General features: G+C 40.9%; 2 protein-coding genes across 3 annotated transcripts; one reads left to right on the plus strand and one right to left on the minus strand.

Moving 5' to 3' along the window:
• The first annotated feature begins 2457 nt into the window (after positions 1-2457).
• Positions 2458-7137, plus strand: terf1 (telomeric repeat binding factor (NIMA-interacting) 1). Of its 2 annotated transcripts, none has more exons than XM_054751133.2 (9): positions 2458-2669; positions 3531-3626; positions 4010-4137; positions 4230-4316; positions 4412-4561; positions 6122-6234; positions 6340-6431; positions 6545-6609; positions 6697-7137. In XM_054751133.2, the coding sequence occupies exons 1-9, from the start codon at positions 2489-2491 to the stop codon at positions 6856-6858; spliced, it is 1074 nt and encodes a 357-aa protein (XP_054607108.1). In that variant the 5' UTR covers positions 2458-2488; the 3' UTR covers positions 6859-7137. The 2 variants fall into 2 exon arrangements, with proteins under 2 accessions (XP_054607108.1, XP_015810760.1); XM_015955274.3 differs by having other exon boundaries at positions 2459-2669; positions 6337-6431; positions 6697-7099.
• Positions 7138-7168: 31 nt separating this feature from the next.
• LOC107382920 (somatomedin-B and thrombospondin type-1 domain-containing protein) lies at positions 7169-11450 on the minus strand. Its single transcript, XM_015955276.3, has 5 exons — positions 11092-11450; positions 10255-10449; positions 8711-8789; positions 8171-8347; positions 7169-7424 (listed from the first exon to the last, which is right to left on the minus strand). The coding sequence occupies exons 1-5, from the start codon at positions 11312-11314 to the stop codon at positions 7307-7309; spliced, it is 792 nt and encodes a 263-aa protein (XP_015810762.3). The 5' UTR covers positions 11315-11450; the 3' UTR covers positions 7169-7306.
• Between the last annotated feature and the right edge of the window lie 8726 nt (positions 11451-20176).

Below are 20176 nucleotides of genomic sequence, written 5' to 3' on the forward strand. Positions count from 1 at the left end.
GATATTTTTTGAGCCAACTATTTGTTTCTAATTCACCGTTAGCTCAATGTTAGCCTCTAGACTTCTTTACCCAATATTATAATAAAAGTAGCATCCTAGGGTACTGAAATAACTTCGGGGTCGCTCCTGTTACTGATTAAGACTTATTTTGTCCATTAGAAATGTCGCCAACTCTGCATCAGTCTAAGTACTTTAACAAACGCCTGCTCTGTGATTGACATCCGTACGTAAGCAGATGTTGAACATTATTGGGTAAGGTAATGCTGAGCAGCAATTCGAATTGCATGGGACTCTGTGATGGTTTGTGTGCTTAAAAAAAAAATAAATGTATTGCCTAATTCATGTCACCATACAGGGTAAAACTATCACTTTTATTGTCTTCTAAAACAAAAATCATACAGAATTGCTCAAATGAGGGAAAACTCCGGATTGCTGCTTTAAGCAGGGAGAAGGACCAGAATCAGGACGAGGTCTCAAGCGTCCTTCAGCGGATCTGTCTAATTACTGGAACAAGTCCTCTAATTCTCAACGGTAGTCCGTGGCTAAAGGAAAAGCGAGCATGGGAAAAGTAACAGTGTCACTTTTCTGGTTCATATTCTTTGTTTTTCTGTGTTTATACAGTAGGCCCAAAGTAGCATAATCTGGCTCACTTTTTGGTGATTTGTTGATCTGTCCTCAAAAGAATCAGTAGTGGTGGTTATTTCCACAATTTTTACTTTATGAACAGAGATTCAAGGGTAACCTTGTTAAAATCTCTGAACCTGTACGTTATTCCTTTTTTTATCCCTTGTTTTTGGTAATCACTTCTCCATAGCAGCCTTTGTCGTTTTTGACAGACAGAGCAGAGAAAAGAGGGGGTGTGATGGATCAGCCATACCTCGGTAGGATGAACTTTGCGTTGAAATTAATTCTGCAGGCCTAACAGCAAAAGGACCGGGCTCTGTTTTACTGTCTCACTAGTCATCTGTGATCCTGTACCAAGTGGAAATGTCTTTATTTTCTCTGAGAGAATGCTTGTCTGTCGCTCATTTGTGCTTACCAAACCTTTTCCCCAAAAAACATACAGCAACATCATTTCTTATTTATGTATCTGTATATTCTGCCTCTTTTTTGAGATTTTCTTTCTCTGTTCAGCTTTGAGATGATATTATCATCAGACGTAACCTGAGCTACAGACTGTTTCTGTACAAAGCAGCATCTCTGTATGCATGTTGTAGTCCGAGCAATGATGTGACCACGGACACTTTATGGTACACATATGTCAACATTTCTGTAGAGCATTGTTTCCCATCACATCTATTAGAATTATGCAGAATAAAAAAAATAAATGTGTATATAACTCAAGTATTTGTGTCTGATATTATTATTATTATTATTATTATTATTATAGGAAATATGCAAATTAATTCATAAATCATTTCTTCTTAATCCTTTTGTTTACTTTTTGTAAGAATCCTAAAAACACACTTTAGGAGAGCTAGCATGCTATGTTTATGAGAGCACTAAAATAATTCTTAGGCTCTAAAATAAGACATTTAATGATGGATTATACTATTGTATTAAACAGTTATTATTTCCAAAATGTATGCTAAGAGTCTCTCAGGGCTAAAAGCTACATACAGAGTCAAGAAAACAATTGATATGAATTTCCGGTGTCAGCCAATGTGGACCATAAAACGTGGAAACTATTGATGCAAAGACGAGCAGTTTAATTCAATTCTATAGATTGTGTTGTTGGATCCTGATGTGAAAACAGTTTTTAAAATATATCTGTAAATTATAAGTCATTTATCTATTTTGAATAGACATAATTTCTCTGTGTGCCAGGAATTTGGTCATTTTATTGCAGGAAGATCCTGTTTTTCCAGGGGAAACAGCAGTTAGCAAATCACAAATGTATAAATGTATTTGTTACATTATAAATTATTTACATTATCCACAACAAAAATCCACTGAATAAATTATTGGGCAATAATTTTTCTAATATATGTTTGACCTTAATATAATTTTCTGTTTAATTAACCCTGTGATCCATGAATTATGAAATCTTCAACCATGATTTTTTAAACAATATTTTCATTCATCTTTAGGTGCGAATGAAGCAAATTTCATATTTACATATTTTTTGTAACATTTAATTTACACATAGATTATTACATGTCCACCTCAATGGACAGCGTGCATTCCGAACATGAAATATGTTGGCTTGACTTACTGAAGTCCAAATGGAGGAGCTCAAATGCAATAAAGTCTTCAACAGCTGTGCTTAATAGCAAAAATAAATAAATAACAATTTTGAGTACCTGTCCACTGTAGTGACCATTATGCATCAAAGGGTTAATAAAAACTATTTCAAGAAAAAAACTTAGGAAATTATGAACGTCAGTTACTCTTTCCGCCCGCCAGGTGTCGCTGTCGGCGTCCAGGTCACGGTTGAACTAAAGCGCGCGGATATTCAATTCTTCCGGAAGTTGAAAAAGCAACAACAATGGCGGACGAAGTTAGCGTTTGTTGCACCACAGACGAGAGTATAGATAAAACAGTCAGTTTTAGTCGCGTCAGCGCAGTTGCCACAGAATGGATGTTTGATTATTTCTTTGTAAGCTTGTGTCGGTGCTTCAAAGAGAGAAAACGGGATGAATTCAACGAGATGCTTTCAGTTTTTGAGGGTGAGTTGTTGATGAAGCTGTTGAAAAGTAAACTAATTTATCTGGTGTAGGGAACATTGATTACATTTGTGTTTTTATTTAACATTATATGTAAAAAGTCAGAATAGACTGTTTTCGTGGTTAAATTAAGATGTGCAGTGATTAAAGTTTTGTTGTGGTCACGTGAAACTGATCTGACTAGCAACAACAACAAAAACGTAGTTTTAAAACAAAGAAACAAAAAATAAATATAAACCTAAATGAATTAAAGTTCAAATCAACCTTTGGCTGCTGGAAAGGAAAAAATATAACTACAAAAAACATACATTTCATGTGGAAACTTTTTTAGAATTTACATCCCAAGGCCTATAAATTGTAACACTCATTTAAGTTGGCGAGGAGTTAGCATTAAGAAACATGCAGTGATTGAATAGACGGTCTAAATGCTAGAATTAAATAGAAAAATCGATTTAAGCATGGTATTAAAGAACATGATTAAACCCAAATTTTAGCTTCATTCCAGGTAATACTTGGTAAGCGTAAATGTTCTGAATCATAAACCGTAGAGTAGTATTGCCATATTTTTCACTGGAAGGGGTCAATATATCAACAAACAAAATGACTATAGTTGCATATTTTCTGTTGTGGGTGACAAAATATCATCCAGAAGAAAGAAAGAAGGTCTAATCTGCACGTTTTGTGATATAAAGTACGAAAGGGTACAGTAGAGAGGACTGTGTCATATTAGTAGTTTTCCATAAAAAAGGTGGATTTTGTGTCATTAAAGTCAAGGTAAAATGCTTATTTGTTAGTGTACTGCTGCATGACCTGAAACATTTCTGTGAACCTTGTGGCTAACTGTTTATTTTTTCTCTTCCACAGTCATTTCCGAGAATGAATCCCTCAAAGGCACGACCATTCATGAGAAAACATTGATATGTGCTTTACTTGTAAGAGTCATAGATGGAAAATGCTTGGGTAAGCTCCTGCAGACAGAGGGTGACTGAGACCCTTTTATTTTGAAATTTGCATTTATTTGCATCCCCGTGCATTGTTGTTGTTTCCTGGTTGATCTTGAATGATGGATTGTCATGTTCTTTTGAGTATTTAAAGATTTCTGGTCAGAACTGCTAAAACTTCTCAGTTTTCACCATAAAGTCAGCTATCTTTTCAGATTTGTTTTATTTATTACTTTGTTTAATTAAGACTATTGTTGTTTTAACCCAAAATACTCAGCATGGGACTATTTCCAGAGTTGTCTGCCTTGCTGTGATGCGATAAACCAAAAGTAAATGTGACTAATTCCTGTCCTCCTAGATGTGTTCTTGATCCAGATCAGCAACAATCTGTTTTTTCTCCAGATGAATTGTTTGACAAAGACCGGTCTATAATGCCACTGATGTCTGCTGCCAAAGTGTGGTTGGAGCTGAAAGACACTGTTGGTGATGAAAGTCTTTTCAAAAGCATCACAAGTCATTTGCTTATCCAGGTAACCTTGCTGTATTTTGGCCCCCAGTGAACACAGACATGTCTTAAATGTGTTCTTAAGTGACTTTAAACATTTTAAACACCCTTCTGCAGTCTGTAGCTGTGTGTCTGGAAAAAGGCCAAACAATTTCTGCTACCTGTTCCATCGAGTGGTTCAAAAAACATGTTGACATCCCACGGGTTGGTTTATTTGTTTTTTCACTTTTTATTTACTTGTTAAGTGTTTTTGTTAGCTGTCTTAGTGCATGTACTGATTTTTAACTGTTCTGTAACAGAGCCTGGCACGTAATCTATCAACTATTGTGCAAAAGAAGGAAACTTACCACTCACTCTTCAACAACTTCAGCCTCAACCGCCTGATGGAGACCATCCAGACGTTCTTAGATTCATATTTGAAGAAGCATCCGTCTGACTATCTACTCAAGGTGCAGAGATTTGTTAAACTGAGTGTGAGAAATACAAAGTTTTTCGAGTCCTGAATCACTTAAGAGGCATTTTAAGGGGGTGATGTGTGAAAATGGAAAGGATTGACATATGGAATTAGTTTTTATGGACATTTTCCTCCCAGTCTCAAAAGAAAGCATCCAGGAGCTCCTGGAATGAGCCTGTTTGCAAGTGTAGCAGCAAGAATTTGTTCAGTTTTATTATTCCCAACCTATATGATTACTCCTTTTAATCATAAATTAATTGCTGCTGGATTCGTGGGCTGCATTTGAAGGACTCGTTGAATTTGGACTGCTCTCATTGTGGTGCTGTGATGTCACAGGCTGTGAATGCCTCCACACTTCCTGCTACCAGAGCCAATCAGATGTGAGCCTGCAGGGTTGCCAAGTCTGCACCTGCATTTGTAATTTGACACCAGCTGGCAAAGAGCAGCAGAGTTGTGGAGAGAACGTTAGCCATTACCAGGAGCGACCCAGAGCTATTTCTAAGACGCCACCGCATCTTTTTGTTTACACCAATGTCGGGTGAAGAAGGTTAGAGACTAAAGTTCAAGTGCAAGTAACACCTAAATGAGCTTTTTTTGCTGATAACCTGAATAGATGAGTGTCTAATTGTGCTGTGCACATGTGTAATCATTAGTGTGGCAGTTTAGTGCAACTCACTTTAAATTTGATATTTCAGCCCAAAGCCGTAATTCTATCTCCATCTTCAGGTTAAAACTCTGCTCCACATTTATGTAGAACCAGCTGTGGCTGATGGCTGAGCTGAAAAACGTGACTTTGTCAGCAAAGTACTACGTGGCTGCACCCCACTGGTCTCCAGGTGAGGCAGCCACACCTCCACCTGGCTCAGCCACTCTCACCTGCCGATATGACACATTGGCTCCCGGAGCCGCTCGCCTCCTTGGAAAAAAAACGCCCTCCTCCCCTTTTCATCTAATGATCGCGTTTAACAGGAAATCCTCCAGAATACTGCAGAATCTTTCTGCTTAGTCTACTGCGGGTGTGTGCTCTTTAGCAACTCCTTTTTAGACTGAGAAACTCCAACATGGCCCCGCGGGGGGGGGGGGGGGGGTTGAGGAGGGTGCCGTCTACCACTACCTCAGTGCCGCAGTCTCGGTCCGCCAGGCGACGCCTCTTTCAGAAGCATTTTTCTAACAGGAAGTGAGGATGAAACAAGTCTCCACCCATGCCTTGACTCCCACTTTAATCAAACATCTCGATATTACAATAAAATCTATTTATTTACCTATTAACTTACTGTGTATGACTCGTCTTCGCTCGTCATCTAGAACCTTCTGGCGCTGATCCGTCACTAGCAACAGTTGCTCAGAGTGACCTCGATGGTTTTGATACATGGCTGCTGTACCCATATTCCACCACAAGATTTTGTTCTTGCATCATGCACCTTTAGGGTGCTGATGTGTTTGATCGCTCGTTTATAAACAGACCAGGTGTGTTATTTTCTGTCCCTGTCAGTTAAAGTCTATATTGCTTTTACAGAAACTTTGATTCGAACTCTAATGTTTCTCTCTTTATCAGGCAGCTACGAAGGTGGCCCAGTCTGCCCCAGACATCCAGAGTTCAGAGGAGGCGGAGCCACAGGATGACACCTTCTCAAAGTCATCCAGCACATCAGTTCAGAAGAAGAAAAGGTAGGAAATTATTTTCTTATACTCTAAATTTTAATAACAATTTGCAGGATTTGTTTTATCTTAATAGGAAGTAAAACATTTTAATTTGTCACATTTTCTCAGAAGAAAGCGGAACCTGCTTTCTACCCTTACTGATGTGTGGACACCAGAGCCGGTTGCTCAGCCTTTTGTCTGCATCAGACGACTTTCCAAACATGGTGTGGATTCATTTCTTTCAGTTTTTACTTTCCTAACATCCCTTCAGGTGTTAGCTGGCACATGCTTATCATCCACGATGAAGCCTAACAAATCTGACTCGTCCTCCCATCAGAGATATCCCAAATGACATCTCCGGCTAAATTTGCAGAGACCTCCACAGCGGCAATGAAAAGGAGGGTGAGTTTAGCTAAAGAGCATGTTTTTATCTTTAATTAACACCAAACCATAATCAGAAAGTTTGATTTTTGTTTTTGCGCTTTTTAGAAATGGACCAGCAAACTGGACAAATTCCTCGAGCAGGGTGTAAGACGCCACGGCGTGGGAAAGTGGGCTCAGATCCTGAATGATTATGACTTTGAAGGTCGTACTAGCGTGATGCTTAAAGATCGTTGGAGAGTTTTAATAAAGTCACATCAAGTGGGCTAAAGAAAATGACCCTCCACTTGCTTTAATGTAGAATTCTGTAAAAAGAAAACATTTATCTTTTTTTGTTCTTGAAGTTTTGAGTGTTCCTTCCCATTCATCCATCACACCTCAAGAGGGCGCCAGACACAAAATAACGAGACCATAATGCAGCAGCTGTTGCAGGGAGGAAGTGCAACGATTTTAACTTTTTTATTTTTATTTTTTTTTATAAATGTGCATTTTAATAAAATGTTCAAAATCAGCTGTGAGTTTCACGTGTAATAAAAACAATCAAATGCTTTCTGTGGTGTTTTTAAATGAGCATGACATTAGCAGTAATTGGTGTTTTAGTCTAAATAATTCTGTGGAGTAGAAACATCTGAGTCGCATCCTGTTCATCTCGAGTTTTTAAACCTTGTGGTTTGGTGTCATCCAATCCAAACGCTATTTTAGGTGTTTCTGCTGAGGATCAGATGAAGACAAAGCTGTGTTGTGTCGGACAGGTGCACTTGACAGTTCTGTGGACTTTCTTCCATGTCCCTCTGCACCGAGGGTTCCCCACCGCCTGCCAGTGGAGCACAGCTTCTCTGCAACACAATTACACCGCATCGGTTTCACATCAGCCTGTGCTAAAGGTTATGTTTTCATCTCTGAGCATCTAAAGGCTTATTGACTACCTCATTTGGAACCAACACGTAAAAGTAGGAGGTGTCCTTATCAGAGGTGGTCAAAATGGGATTTGAACTATTTCTGTGACCTTTACCCAAGCTCCTGGGCGATATCTGACCACTCCTCTCAGCAGAGTTGCATAAAATTGTTGGTTTGTTGGCACCATTTTTCCTTTGAATCATTGTTCCCAGATTTCCAACATGTTGCGAACTTGCGGAAGACCATTCCAGAAGCCTAATGTTTTGTTCAGTTAGAAACTGGTTCTGATGTGACAATTTTGGAAATAGACCTGCTAGGTCCCGCATTATGACACTACCACCACCATGCTTGATATCGAAAATATAACTTTCGATCAACAACTATTCTAAGAATGCATTTGGTCTCTGTGTCCAAATGTTTCTCATCCAGTCATAAAACATTTCCCTAGAGACACTTGAATGGTCCGTGTCGGCAGATGCAAATTTCAGTCAAGCTCTAAAGTGTCTCAGTGGAAGCTGATCACCTGCATCCTGTTCATGTGTGCTTTATAATCATTCAATACTTGAAAAGTTGCATTTAAAATAATTAAAATCCAAATATTTATGCTCAAGATGAGTGAATGTAAACTTAGCTTTATTGTTGCTAAAGAGGAAAAAAACACGTGAAGATTTTATTAACTTCTTACTTGTCTGATTCCTGGCCATCTCCTTGGCAGCTGTTACTATTGTTACGCAAGGCAGGGGGTTGACAGGCTACACACACTTTAAAGCCTTCTGTAATGTAGCGCATCCAGAGTGTGTGAGGCTGGTTCTCCACCGTACAGTGTGGTGTCCGTGACTCCAGCTGGAATTCCACACAAAACCTGAGAAACAGTCAACATTAGACAGAAAATGCCTCAAAAGATTCAGATCAGATGAGATAAACAGCAAAGGTAACACAGCAGCAGCTAGTAATTTCTTTCCTCCCTACAATTAGACCAACCTTTTGTGTGTGTGTGTGCTTTTCATGTGACAGTCCTGGGTATTTGATTTCAAAGGATTGTGGGTCGTCTCTCAACATTGTCATACTTAATGGTCTGTACACAGACAGCCAGGTGGGCAAACAAAGGTAGCTCATGTGGATGGAGCACAGTTACAGTTTACGTTCATGACAGCAAACTATTGTAAAACACTCCAGGTCATGTGAATTTGGTGGTTTTCGTATATGAGACTGGTGTGAAACCTACCCAGGGTCCAGGGGATTTCCATAGCTGTCATGCTTGGGCCTCCCTCTGCCAAACCCCATGCTGCTAATGAACGCAGGTCCTTATAAGAAAAAGAAGAAATACATCACAGTACGGGAGAAGTGTGATATACATCTCAATACAGTAGCCTAGTGAACTAGACAAAGTTCTTGCTTTGTGTTTCCATTGGAACCTCCACAGCCCCTAGCAGCGTTCTTGCAGACCAATCACAGCTCTCAAACCGATAGAGCACTGTGATTGGTCCACAATGGTGGTCTATCCTCTTTGTGGGCCAATCGCAGTGCTCTATCGCCTTTGTAGGCCAATCAGGGCCCTTTATTTGTCTGGTGAGCGGGATGATGCGACAGAGTGGAACAAGATGGCGACAGCTCATTTGAAGCAGTTTTAGGCTTTATTAGAATCAGGAGCAAATAGATGCATTTAAGTCCCTTATTTATAAAAATTATGTATTATCGCCTTCTTCAACAGCGGACTGCCTTGTTTACCGACATCTGTTGCGGTGAGTACGTCACGCTCGTTGTCCAGTAGCATGCAGAGATCGTTTGAAAGACAACAGTAAAAACCCGCCCCGCAACAGTCAACGAAGCGTTGCCGGACAAAATTATATATTTATTTAGTCTGACATGCTAGGATAGCAATACAGGGGAGAAGATACACTATATATCGTAATATAGGGGAGGAGATATGATATACATCACAATACGGGGAGAAGATACTATACATAGATATGTGGGGGGACGATACGATATATAGATTTGTGGGGGGACGATACGATACATAGATATGTGGGGGGACGATACGATACATAGATATATGGGGGACGATACAATATATAGATATGTGGGGGGGGCAATGCGATATATAGACATGTGGGGGGACGATACAATATATAGATATGTGGGGGGACGATACGATACATAGATATGTGGGGGGACAATACGATATATAGATATGTGGGGGGACGATAGGATATATATCTCAATATGGAGGAGGAGATACGATATACATCACAATATGGGGAGACGACACGATGTATAGATATGTGGGGGGACAATACGATATATAGATATGTGGGGGGACAATACAATATTACTCAATATGGGGAGGAGATTCGATATACATCACATTACGAGGAAACGATACAATATATAGATATCGCAATACGGGGGAAGAAAAATATTTCAACACGGGGACGATACGATATATATCACGATACTGAGAAGACGATACAGTATACATCACAATACAGGGGAGATTATGCTAAATGTTGTGATGCTAAAAGCCAGACAATGTTTGCAATTTTTTAGACTGATAGCCGTAAAAACTGCTTCCACCTAGCAGTCAGATTTAGAATGACACCTTACAAAATAAATATTGTAAATGTAAATTATCAATTAGAAAATCTATAAATTGCTTTTAAATATCAATTTAGTAACATAACACGAAAAATGGTGCTATTTCAGTGTATTGATATTTGCTCACATGATCTAAAATGTAAAACTTGGAGTGTATTCATGTTTGGATACCTGAGTTGCGTCCACAGTGGCTGTCCCGGTGGTCGCTGTACTCCCTGCACCCAGCTCTCTCCTCCAGCCTTGGACAGGACTCTCCACTGTTACTGGGCCGCTGCTCTATGTGTCGAACTCGAACTCTCACCGAAGGCTGGCAGGGCTTGGCGCAACTGCTCCAAAAGCTCCAGTCACTAACAGCACAATCTTGAGCTAAACCCATGAAGCCAAGCAGAAAAGTAATCTCAAACCGGATGGACCGTTAAAATCTTGGGCCTCACACTTAATCTGTGCACAGGTGTTCAACAAAAGTCAGACTTTGATCATCTCCTGCAGACTGTATAATCATATTATTAACATGAAATGATCTCATCGAGCTAAACATCCAGGAAATAACTTCAGACCATTGAAGCACTGATTGTGCAGCTTGTTTTTTCTGCTCTACTTGAGTCGATTTGAGAGCCCATTCAAGTCCTCTGGTTATTTTTTCTTTACCGTTGCTCTCTGTGCCTAATGATGGAGCTTTGATGTATCAGACGTGCAGATTTGGAGGCTCGTATTAAGTTTGTCTGACTGGAGCTGTAATTGCTTCAACTGATTGACAGAATCACATTCCTTGAATTTTTGTGCTAATTCCATTATGTGGGCCAGTCCACTGAGATGGGGTTAGGCATGAAGCTGCTTGGGTTGTTTGGTCTTCACCCACTGATTAAGATAAATGTGTCGTCTGTGTATCCATCTAATCTGTTAGATTCAGGAGATAGTCTGTCTTTTAACAAAAACGGGTTATCTCACTGTGGTGCCGTAAAGATAAGGTGTACACAAAAGCTCCTTTGTAACTGATTTTCCCCTCACCTGGACACTCTGTGAAGTAGTCAAAGCAGCAGTCCTTGGTTTTGACACAGTCCTCATCGCAGTAGCACTTCCCGTACACACGATCCATCCTCCAATCAGTCGTTGAACAGCTCAGATCTCTTCCCCGACAGCACCTCCTCGAACAACCTCCAGCCACCAGGCGGTTCTGGCCGAGCGTAGACAACACCAGCAGCCAGCAAGCAACACCAACATGGGGTTGCATCACGAGGAGAGGTCAGGCCAAATGTCCGGCCCTGGAGACAAACTGCAAAGTTTTCCTCTTTAGATGTATTTAATCCCAGACTCCTCCATTCATGCTTGAGAAGGAGTGGTTGGGATATCCTAAGGACTGAGCTCCACCACAGGAGCCCTTGTGACCTGGAATTCCTGCGTCCGTCTCCTGTGTCCAGCCTTTTTCTCTTTCACACACGGCTCTGCAAAAGCATCCCACAGCTCAGAACATCTTAGGACTGACCAAACATCCACATTTGTCCACATATGTCTTCTTCTCCTCAGATGCGGTGCAGGCTGCCAGATGAGCACCTCCCTCCAGTAAGAGGCAGTGGGACATTAAGGGAGGGGTGAGAGCTGCTGGGTTTCCTTTCTGTTGTTTCTCTCTTCCCTCCTCCTCACCTGCTGTGTTCCTGTGTACTTATCCGATTCCTTCAGGAAAACTGTGATCCTGATGCCTCTGTAGCTCTGTCGCCACCTTAGATCTCTGAACGATGAAACCACATGACTGATGTTGACATTTTAAATCACAAAGTCAATTGTTTTCTGATCATCTCTTTGACTGAAAAACCATCACTCTCAGACAACATTCTTAATAGTCTTGCTTTTAGTTAAGTTTACAGTTTTGTTTAGTAAGGTGTAGATTTACTGTGACTGCACCGTGTTCAGTGAACATCAAAGTGATTTTTTTACTCCTTACATTCAAAACTCCTTCCCCTCACTGAGTAAATGTCAGAGACAATCAGTGTCATGATGTATTCTGACACGTGAGTTGGAGCATCTACTTGAAATGTTTTTGTTTTCCGATTTGTTTCCGATGTCGACTCAATTCAGTGGTGTTATACGTGTAAATCCAACAACGCAATCATCTTAAAGTGTTATAAAACAGCGACAACACCAGTTTCTATTATAGATGTCTCTATGGATGCCTTGTAAGTTGTACTCTGGGGTGAAAAAAGCTCCGGTGCGTCTGTTTCAACATGGAGAATTCAGCCCGAGGAGAAAATAGCTTTAGACGGCAGGAGTTGGAGTCTTATTTCCTGATATTTGGACATTGCATCTCGGATTTGGTAACAGCAACGCGTCTCTATCACTGACTCTGTTTGCTTTGCAACGGTGATGTTTTATCTACACACATAACACAAGCCTGAAGGAGTTTGTGCCATGCTGTGGAGTTGCTAATGCTAACGGTTAGCTTCTATTGGGAGAGTTGTTCTCTGCTGTTTCCTGGATGCTAAAATAACAAAAGTCTTTCTCATCTCGAGTCAAGATGTTTGAGTCCATGAATGTTAAGTGAAAGTGTGACGTAGATCTGTCAGGCTTTTCAAATCCTAGAGTTTCACCGTCTATTTTTTATCAGAAGCTAAAGCAGGAGATAGGTGTAGGAGACTATTTTCATGTCTAGCCTGCATGAAAAACCCAGAGTGACTGATCATTTAAAAAAAAAATTAAAAAAAATTCTTTAAAATGGGTTCATATTCAAAGCTAAACCACACACCTGTGTGGACAGGGTCAAATAATCTCTCTATCTCTGAGTGTTTTGGTTTCAGGAGAGGGAGCAACAGCTGTTTCCAATCAGCTGATCAGCAGGCCGGTGTTCTGGGAATTTCTCCGTCCTACCCATTGTTCCTGAGCATGTGCGCGCATGCGCACAACACAAAAAGGAAATGCTACTCCGTTGTCATATTTAGAGGAAAATAGGTCAGTTGTAAGTATTAGTACTTTTTATTGACGTTGATACTTGATTTTTTGGTTAGGGTTAGGGTAAGGGTTAGGGTTAGGGTTTGTGTCATCTAAAACACCGTAAAATTATCCTATGGGTAGGACATTTTGCCAAAGTAGGACATTTTCTCAGAACACCGGCTCACCCCTCCCACACGATTCTCGTCTATCTAAGCCGTAAGTACCTCAGCCAGCAATTCCCCTGCCATTCTACAACTCCTATACTCACCTCTGCTACTTTCCCCAGGGGTGTCAAATATGCGGCCCGCGGGCCGGATCCGGCCCGCAAGCGGGTTAAATCCGGCCCGCGAGATGGTTGTGTAAACTTTATTTTCTTACTTTACAATTTAGAGTGAAAACAAACTTATCGTTGTGAGCAAGTTTCCTTGATAATGAGTATAAATAAAACAAAGCTGCGCTCAAGGCTCACACAAGAACTTGAATCACACCCTGAAGTTGGCTGCTACTCAGGATGTGACGTCTGATATTGATGTGCTGGTGAAAGCTAAAAGATGTTAAGTAAAATGAGTCAAATATACTTTAAGTGCTGCATGGAACTGATCTAGTCATGTGATCTGTAAGCTCTTTGAATCACTAAGGAATGTTTTTAGAATTTATTGATTTTTTTTTTTTTTTCAAATTGTCAAGTACACTTCAGGTGTTGTACTTGTACTATTTTGGATACACTGTCCTCAGGCTCCAGTCTTGTTTTATATTGATTGTATTAAAACAAAGAAAACAATCTGAAGTTGTTTTTAATTTACCGGTCCGGCCCACTTGGGACTAGATTTCCCTCAATGTGGCCCCTGAGCTAAAATGAGTTTGACACCCCTGCTCTAGACGCTGCTTCCCGTTTCTGCACCCACTGGATTTCCCAGTGCGCCCTTAGTTCATCGTTTCGTCAATAAATATATATCTTTTTTTATACAATCTGACTCTGACTCTGATTCTGCATGTCCTGGGTTGTTCATTATATATACATTGTCCCAGGCCACTTTGTTAGCAATATGTCAAAATTAGCTACTGTAATGCTAACTGCAAAATTCTCCTAGCCCAAACCACTGTAAACCTTAGCATGAGCTGTGCCAATGCTAACCTGAGCTACTGCTAATGTCTTTGTTCGATGAGGAAAACAGCAAAGAAGAATGTTGGAGCACCGCTCTCATGGGGCAGCAGTAGCTCAGGAGGTAGAGTGGGTGGTCCAGTAATAAGGTTGCAGGTTTGATCCCAGTGCCCGACAGAGATTTCTGCTGTTGTGTCCTTGGACAAGACACTTAACCCTCCCTGCCTGCTGGTGGTGGTCGGAGGGACCGGTGGCGCCTATGCTTGGCAGCCTCGCCTCTGTCAGTGTGCACCAGGGCAGCTGTGGCTACAATGTAGCTCATCACCATCAGTGTGTGTGTGAATGATATACTGTTCTGTAAAGCACTTTGGAGTTCTCTGACTCTGAAAAGCGCTACAAGTGCGAGTCATTCATCGTGTTTTAGGATGAACTGGGAATATCCAGGTTTTGAATGAAGGTCAGATAGTTCCACAGCTTGCAGTACGGCTCCTTGTCCTCCTCCTCGTTCCTCTATAAACGACCAGACACTCACTTTGTTCCTCGTCCGTCCAAACTCCTGCACGCACCACAGGAGTCAGCCTGTGCAACACTCGCCTGCTCCTTTGTGATACACAACACAATGTTACTAGCTTCAGACGGGCATCATGAATCATTTAGTTAAACTGGCCAATCAGCACACAGCTCAATTAATATTCATGTTCTGGTTGAGTGGGTGAGGCATTGTGGAGCTTTATTATGGGGCTGTATTTGGCCATTTATTCAATTCAATTCAATTTTATTTATATAGCGCCAAATCACAACAAGTCGTCTCAAGGCACTTCACATAATAAACATTCCAATTCAGGTCAGTTCATTAAGCCAATCAGAAATAATGTTTCCTATATAAGGAACCCAGCAAATTGCATCAAGTCACTGACTAGTGTCAGTGACTTTACAGCAATCCTCATACTCAGCAAGCATGCAGCGACAGTGGAGAGGAAAACTCCCTTTTAACAGGAAGAAACCTTCAGAGAATCCTGGCTCAGTATAAGCAGCCATCCACCACGACTCACTGGGGATGGAGAAGACAGAGCAGGCACACACACACGCACGCACACACACACGCACGCACACACACACACACACACACACACACACACGCACACGCACACGCACACACACACACAAAGACAAAGTAATGTGTCTATAGTTATATTGTGATTTCTTAGTAAATATTCTATTTGGCGGGAGATAAACTTTATTGTATTTATCCTAGTAGATCTATAATTAAACGGATAAACTATCAGTAGCACATCCAACGTCAAAGAAAGCAAAAAGTTATTATCAGGAGAGGGAGAATGTTTTAGTGGTAAGCAGCAGTGTGCTAGATGATGGCCCTCTCCATGAAGCCACCACAGCTCAGCAGAACATCATTGTAGCTTCTTCTGGGGATAAAAACACTTCGAGAGAAAATAAAGTTAACAGCTGAAATTGCAGAAAATAATACGAGCAGATTGTAGAAGAAAGTAGTAGAGTGTGAAAAGTGGTCAGTGTATCCTCCAGCAGTCTAAGCCTATAGCAGCATAATTTAGATGGAGGCATGTTGGAGGCAGGGCAAGGGAGAGGCGTCTTTACCGACTGTACACTCCACCTCCCTCTACTCCCCCACTTGTCCAGATTTAAGCTAACATCAGATTTTAACCATAGGCCCTATCAGATAAAAATGTTTTAAACCTAGTCTTAAAAGTAGACAAGGTGTCTGCCTCACGGACTAAAGCTGGGAGCTGGTTCCACAGGAGAGGAGCCTGATAACTAAAAGATCTGCCTCCCATCCTAATTTTTGATATTCTGGGAGCCACCAGTAGACCTGCAGTCTGAGAGCGAAGTGCTCGGTTAGGAACGTATGGAACCATCAGGTCACTGATGTATGATGGAGCTTGATTATTAAGAGCTTTATATGTGAGAAGAAGGATCTTAAAATCTATTCTGAATTGAACAGGTAGCCAATGTAGGGAAGCTAAGACAGGAGAGATATGATCTCTCTTTTTAATTCTCATCAGAACTCTAGCTGCAGCATTTTGGACAACCTGAAGACTTTCAACTACATTCTGTGGACTTCCTGAGAGTAATGAATAACAGTAATCCAGTCTTGATGTAATAAATGCATGAACTAGTTTTTCAGCATCACTCCTGGAAAGGATGCTTCTAATCTTAGCAATATTCCGAAGGTGGAAAAAGGAAATCCTACAAACCTGTTTAACTTGGGATTTGAATGACTTGTCCTGGTCAAAGACAACACCAAGGTTCCTTACTTTGTTCTCGGAGATTAATGTAATGCCATTCAGGTCAGGTGATTGACTAAGCAATTTCCTTTTCTGGATTTCGGGTCCAAAGATGAGAACTTCCGTCTTGTCTTGATTTAAAAGCAAAAAGTTTAGAGTCATCCAATTTCTTATTTCCTCAACACAAGCCTGTAATCTACCCAACCGATTAGGTTCATCAGGGTTAATGGATAAATATAACTGAGTATCGTCAGCATAACAGTGGAAGTTTATCCCATGCTGTCTAATGATTTTACCAATTGGGAGCATATATATAGTAAAAATAATTGGTCCAAGCACTGAACCCTGTGGTACTCCACAAGTAACCCTGGAGCAGTGGCGGCTGGCCAGTAGAGGACGATAGGGCGCCGCCCTCCCAGTTTTTCCGTGTTTTTAATTTTTATTTGAAAAAAATAAATAAATAAAATTAACAATAATCACATATTCTAAGTTAATTGTGTGTTTTGTAACAAAAATAAATCATATATATATCTATATATCTATATTGGTCTCTGCCGGTCTCTGCCGATCTCTGCCGGTCTCTGCCGAGCGGTGGAGGCTGTGTGCTGTTTTTCAATCGCCCAAACAGAACGAGACCAGCTGTCCAATTGCTGACAAGAATATCAAAGGGTAGGAATGGGAATGTATCCAATCAGCGTCAACGTTGTTTCAGAACGTTTCAGAAGCATGATGGGCGATGGAGCTACCGCCAAAGGTTTCGTTGGTGTTCGGTAGAACTCGGCAGAGTCGTTTTTGGTCGTGACGCAGATGTAACATGGACGCCGCCGGTGACTACAACCAGCATGGATACCGGATCTCAGCAGCCACTGAATTCAGTTCGGTCTCTTCTCCACTATCCGTTCGAGAGGAGAACAATGGTGGAAAAACTTAATGTCAAAGAGCTTGGACCAGATCAGCCCGACGTGAAGATAAGCCAGCAGGAGAAGGAGAGAGGTAAACTGTACACACGAGGCTTCTCCCGAAATTGGTACACCAGGAAGGCTTGGCTAGCTGGATGCAATCATGCTAATGCGTTATTTTGCTTTTCGTGTTTGTTATTCAAAGCGGCTTGGACAGATAAGGCATGGATGAGTGAGGAGTTACAGACATGAAACATTTTTCTGAGAAGGTGAAGAAACATGAGTCATCCTGGGCACACATGGACAACAACACGGTGAAGCTAGCCATGCTAGGCAGCAGAGCTAACGTTGCCATGCAGGGAACAACAGCAGCTGGGTGCAGAGGTAAGCTGTACATTACATTTCTGTGAACAAGACAATCAGAATCAGAAATCCTTGGTTGTCCCACAAACCGGGACATTTGTTTAATAACATGTTTAATGTGCAATAACTGTAAAAACTAATTTCAACACACATACTTATTATACATATTTAATCACGTAAATGTGTATTTCATGTAAATTTGTACATACATCAATCTGATTCCATTTTACTTGTTACACTTCTGCTGCAGCAAACAAATTTCCCAGCTTTTGGGACAATTAAACATTTCTGATTCTCAATTAGATGTTTTTACCTCAAATGTAAAAACATCTGATTGAGAATCAGAAATGTTTTATTGTCCCAAAAACTGGGAAATATGACATTTGTAAGAGGATACTGATGACAATATTTCCTATGAAAGTGTTTCCTATGTACTTATCTGTTGTTTTTTATTTATCATATGACAGGTTTTTCACACCATCCTGAGCCATGCAAAAGAAGATTCTTGTCACCACACCCATGACCACAGCCGAATCAGAAAGGTGCTTTTCTACTTTAAAGAGGATTAAGACTTTCCTTGAGGAACACCATGACACAGGATGGGCTGAATGCTCTTGCCATGCTCTCCATGGAAAAAAACCTTGTCACAAACATTCCGGACTTCAATAAAAAGCTAATCGAGAGCTTTGCCACTCAGAAGGACAGAAGGGCAAAATTTCTGTACAAATGAGGTATCACACACACACTTGATCTTTGTATAAAGTTGACCTTGGCACAACACTCCAGAAATATTTAACAGTGTAAATTTCTGGCATTTTGTCTAAGTGGTGTTTACTACCATTACTGTAACAGTGACCTGCTCATAATTTTTGGTGTTCACTCAAATGTTGAAATTAAACAAAATGTTTTTGTTACTTGCCTCTTGCATTGCCTATTTACCATTTATGGTCGTGTTATTTTATGTGCAATTTAATGCAGTATTTTTCAACCTTGGTCTGCAAGGCAGCGTGCCAATAGTCAGACACACCTGGATTAATCAGTTTGTCCAATGATGTAAGACAGGAAATAAAAGAGCTGTGCTTAATTCAGGAAATAGTGAAGTTGTGCACAAAGCTCAGAAAGCACAAGTTTGTTTAAAAATAAAAAATAGCACAGCCCCACCAAAAATATTTTTCACCAGCAGCCACTGCCCTGGAGTATGAAGACGATTTGTCATGTCCAGTGTTTCCTCTGCGGAGCCCTCTGCCTTGGGGCCGGTGGTCAGGGGCGGCGGCGGCGGCCGGGGCGCTCCTCGGGCAGTGACCGGGCAGTGGTGGGGGTTTCTGCCCTCCCCCACTGGGCGTCATGGGCAGGTGTCTTGGCTGCTGCTGTGGATCTGTTGCTGTCAGGGCAGATGGCTCCGCTGATGATGTGTCGTTCATTGCCTGACCCATCTGAACTCAGCCTATTGTTTCCTCTGGTGTTGAGCGCGCGCGCGTGCGTGCGTGCGTGCGTGTGCATGGACGAGTGTGCAGGTGATTGTATGTCCACATTGGAAGTTGGGTGCGGGAGGGGAACCGTAATTGTTAATTGTTTTATACTTGGGGAGGGGGGCTGGGATGGGAATATGGCATCTATGGGGCCATTTTAATCTGTAAAGCACTTTGAGTTGCATTTTTTTGTATGAAAAGTGCTATATAAATAAAGTTGATTTGATTTGATTTTATGTACATTTGCAAAATGAAATCTGTCAGACAGGTAGGATGTAAACCAGCCTAGCGCTGTTCATTTGATCCCTACAACATGTTCAAGTCTTTCTAAAAGAACAATGTGATCAACTGTGTCAAAGGCAGCACTGAGATCTAACAAGACTAGAACAGACACAAGATTCTTATCTGAGGCCATGAGAATATCTTTTGTAACTCTCACTAACACATTTTCAGTGCTGTGATACTCTCTAAAACCAGACTGAAATTCCTCAAACAGAGCTTTAGTGTTTAAATGCTCACATACTTGGATGGCCACTATTTTCTCCAGGACTTTGGATAAAAATGGAAGGTTAGATATTGGTCTATAATTCATTGGGTCATCTGGATCCAGAGAAGGCTTCTTAAGTGAAGGTTTGATTACAGCAACCTTAAAATCCTGTGGTACATACCCATTTACTAAGGATAGATTGATTATATCTAGAATGGGGGCAGTAACCAAAGGAAATGTTTCTTTAAATAATTTGGTTGGGATTGGATCCAAAATGCAAGTTGAAGGTTTAGATGAAGCTAATATTTTTGATAACTCTGAAAGCTCAACTGGATCAAAACGGTTCAAGCACAGATGAGGTTCTACAGTCACCTCTGATGCTGCCTCGCTTACTGAAGAAGAAGAAATCGCATTAGGGAGGATGCTAAAGATTTTGTTTCTAATAGAATTAATTTTACTTGTAAAAAATCCCGGCTCAGAGCTATGATTCTGTGTAAGTTTAGCAACTGTACTGAAAAGAAATTTAGGATTATGCTTATTCTCCTCAATTAATGCTGAGAAATAAGCAGTTCTAGTTTGTCCAAGCTTAT

Source organism: Nothobranchius furzeri, chromosome 7 (assembly GCF_043380555.1).
Source record: "Nothobranchius furzeri strain GRZ-AD chromosome 7, NfurGRZ-RIMD1, whole genome shotgun sequence".
Taxonomy (NCBI): Eukaryota; Metazoa; Chordata; class Actinopteri; order Cyprinodontiformes; family Nothobranchiidae; genus Nothobranchius; species Nothobranchius furzeri.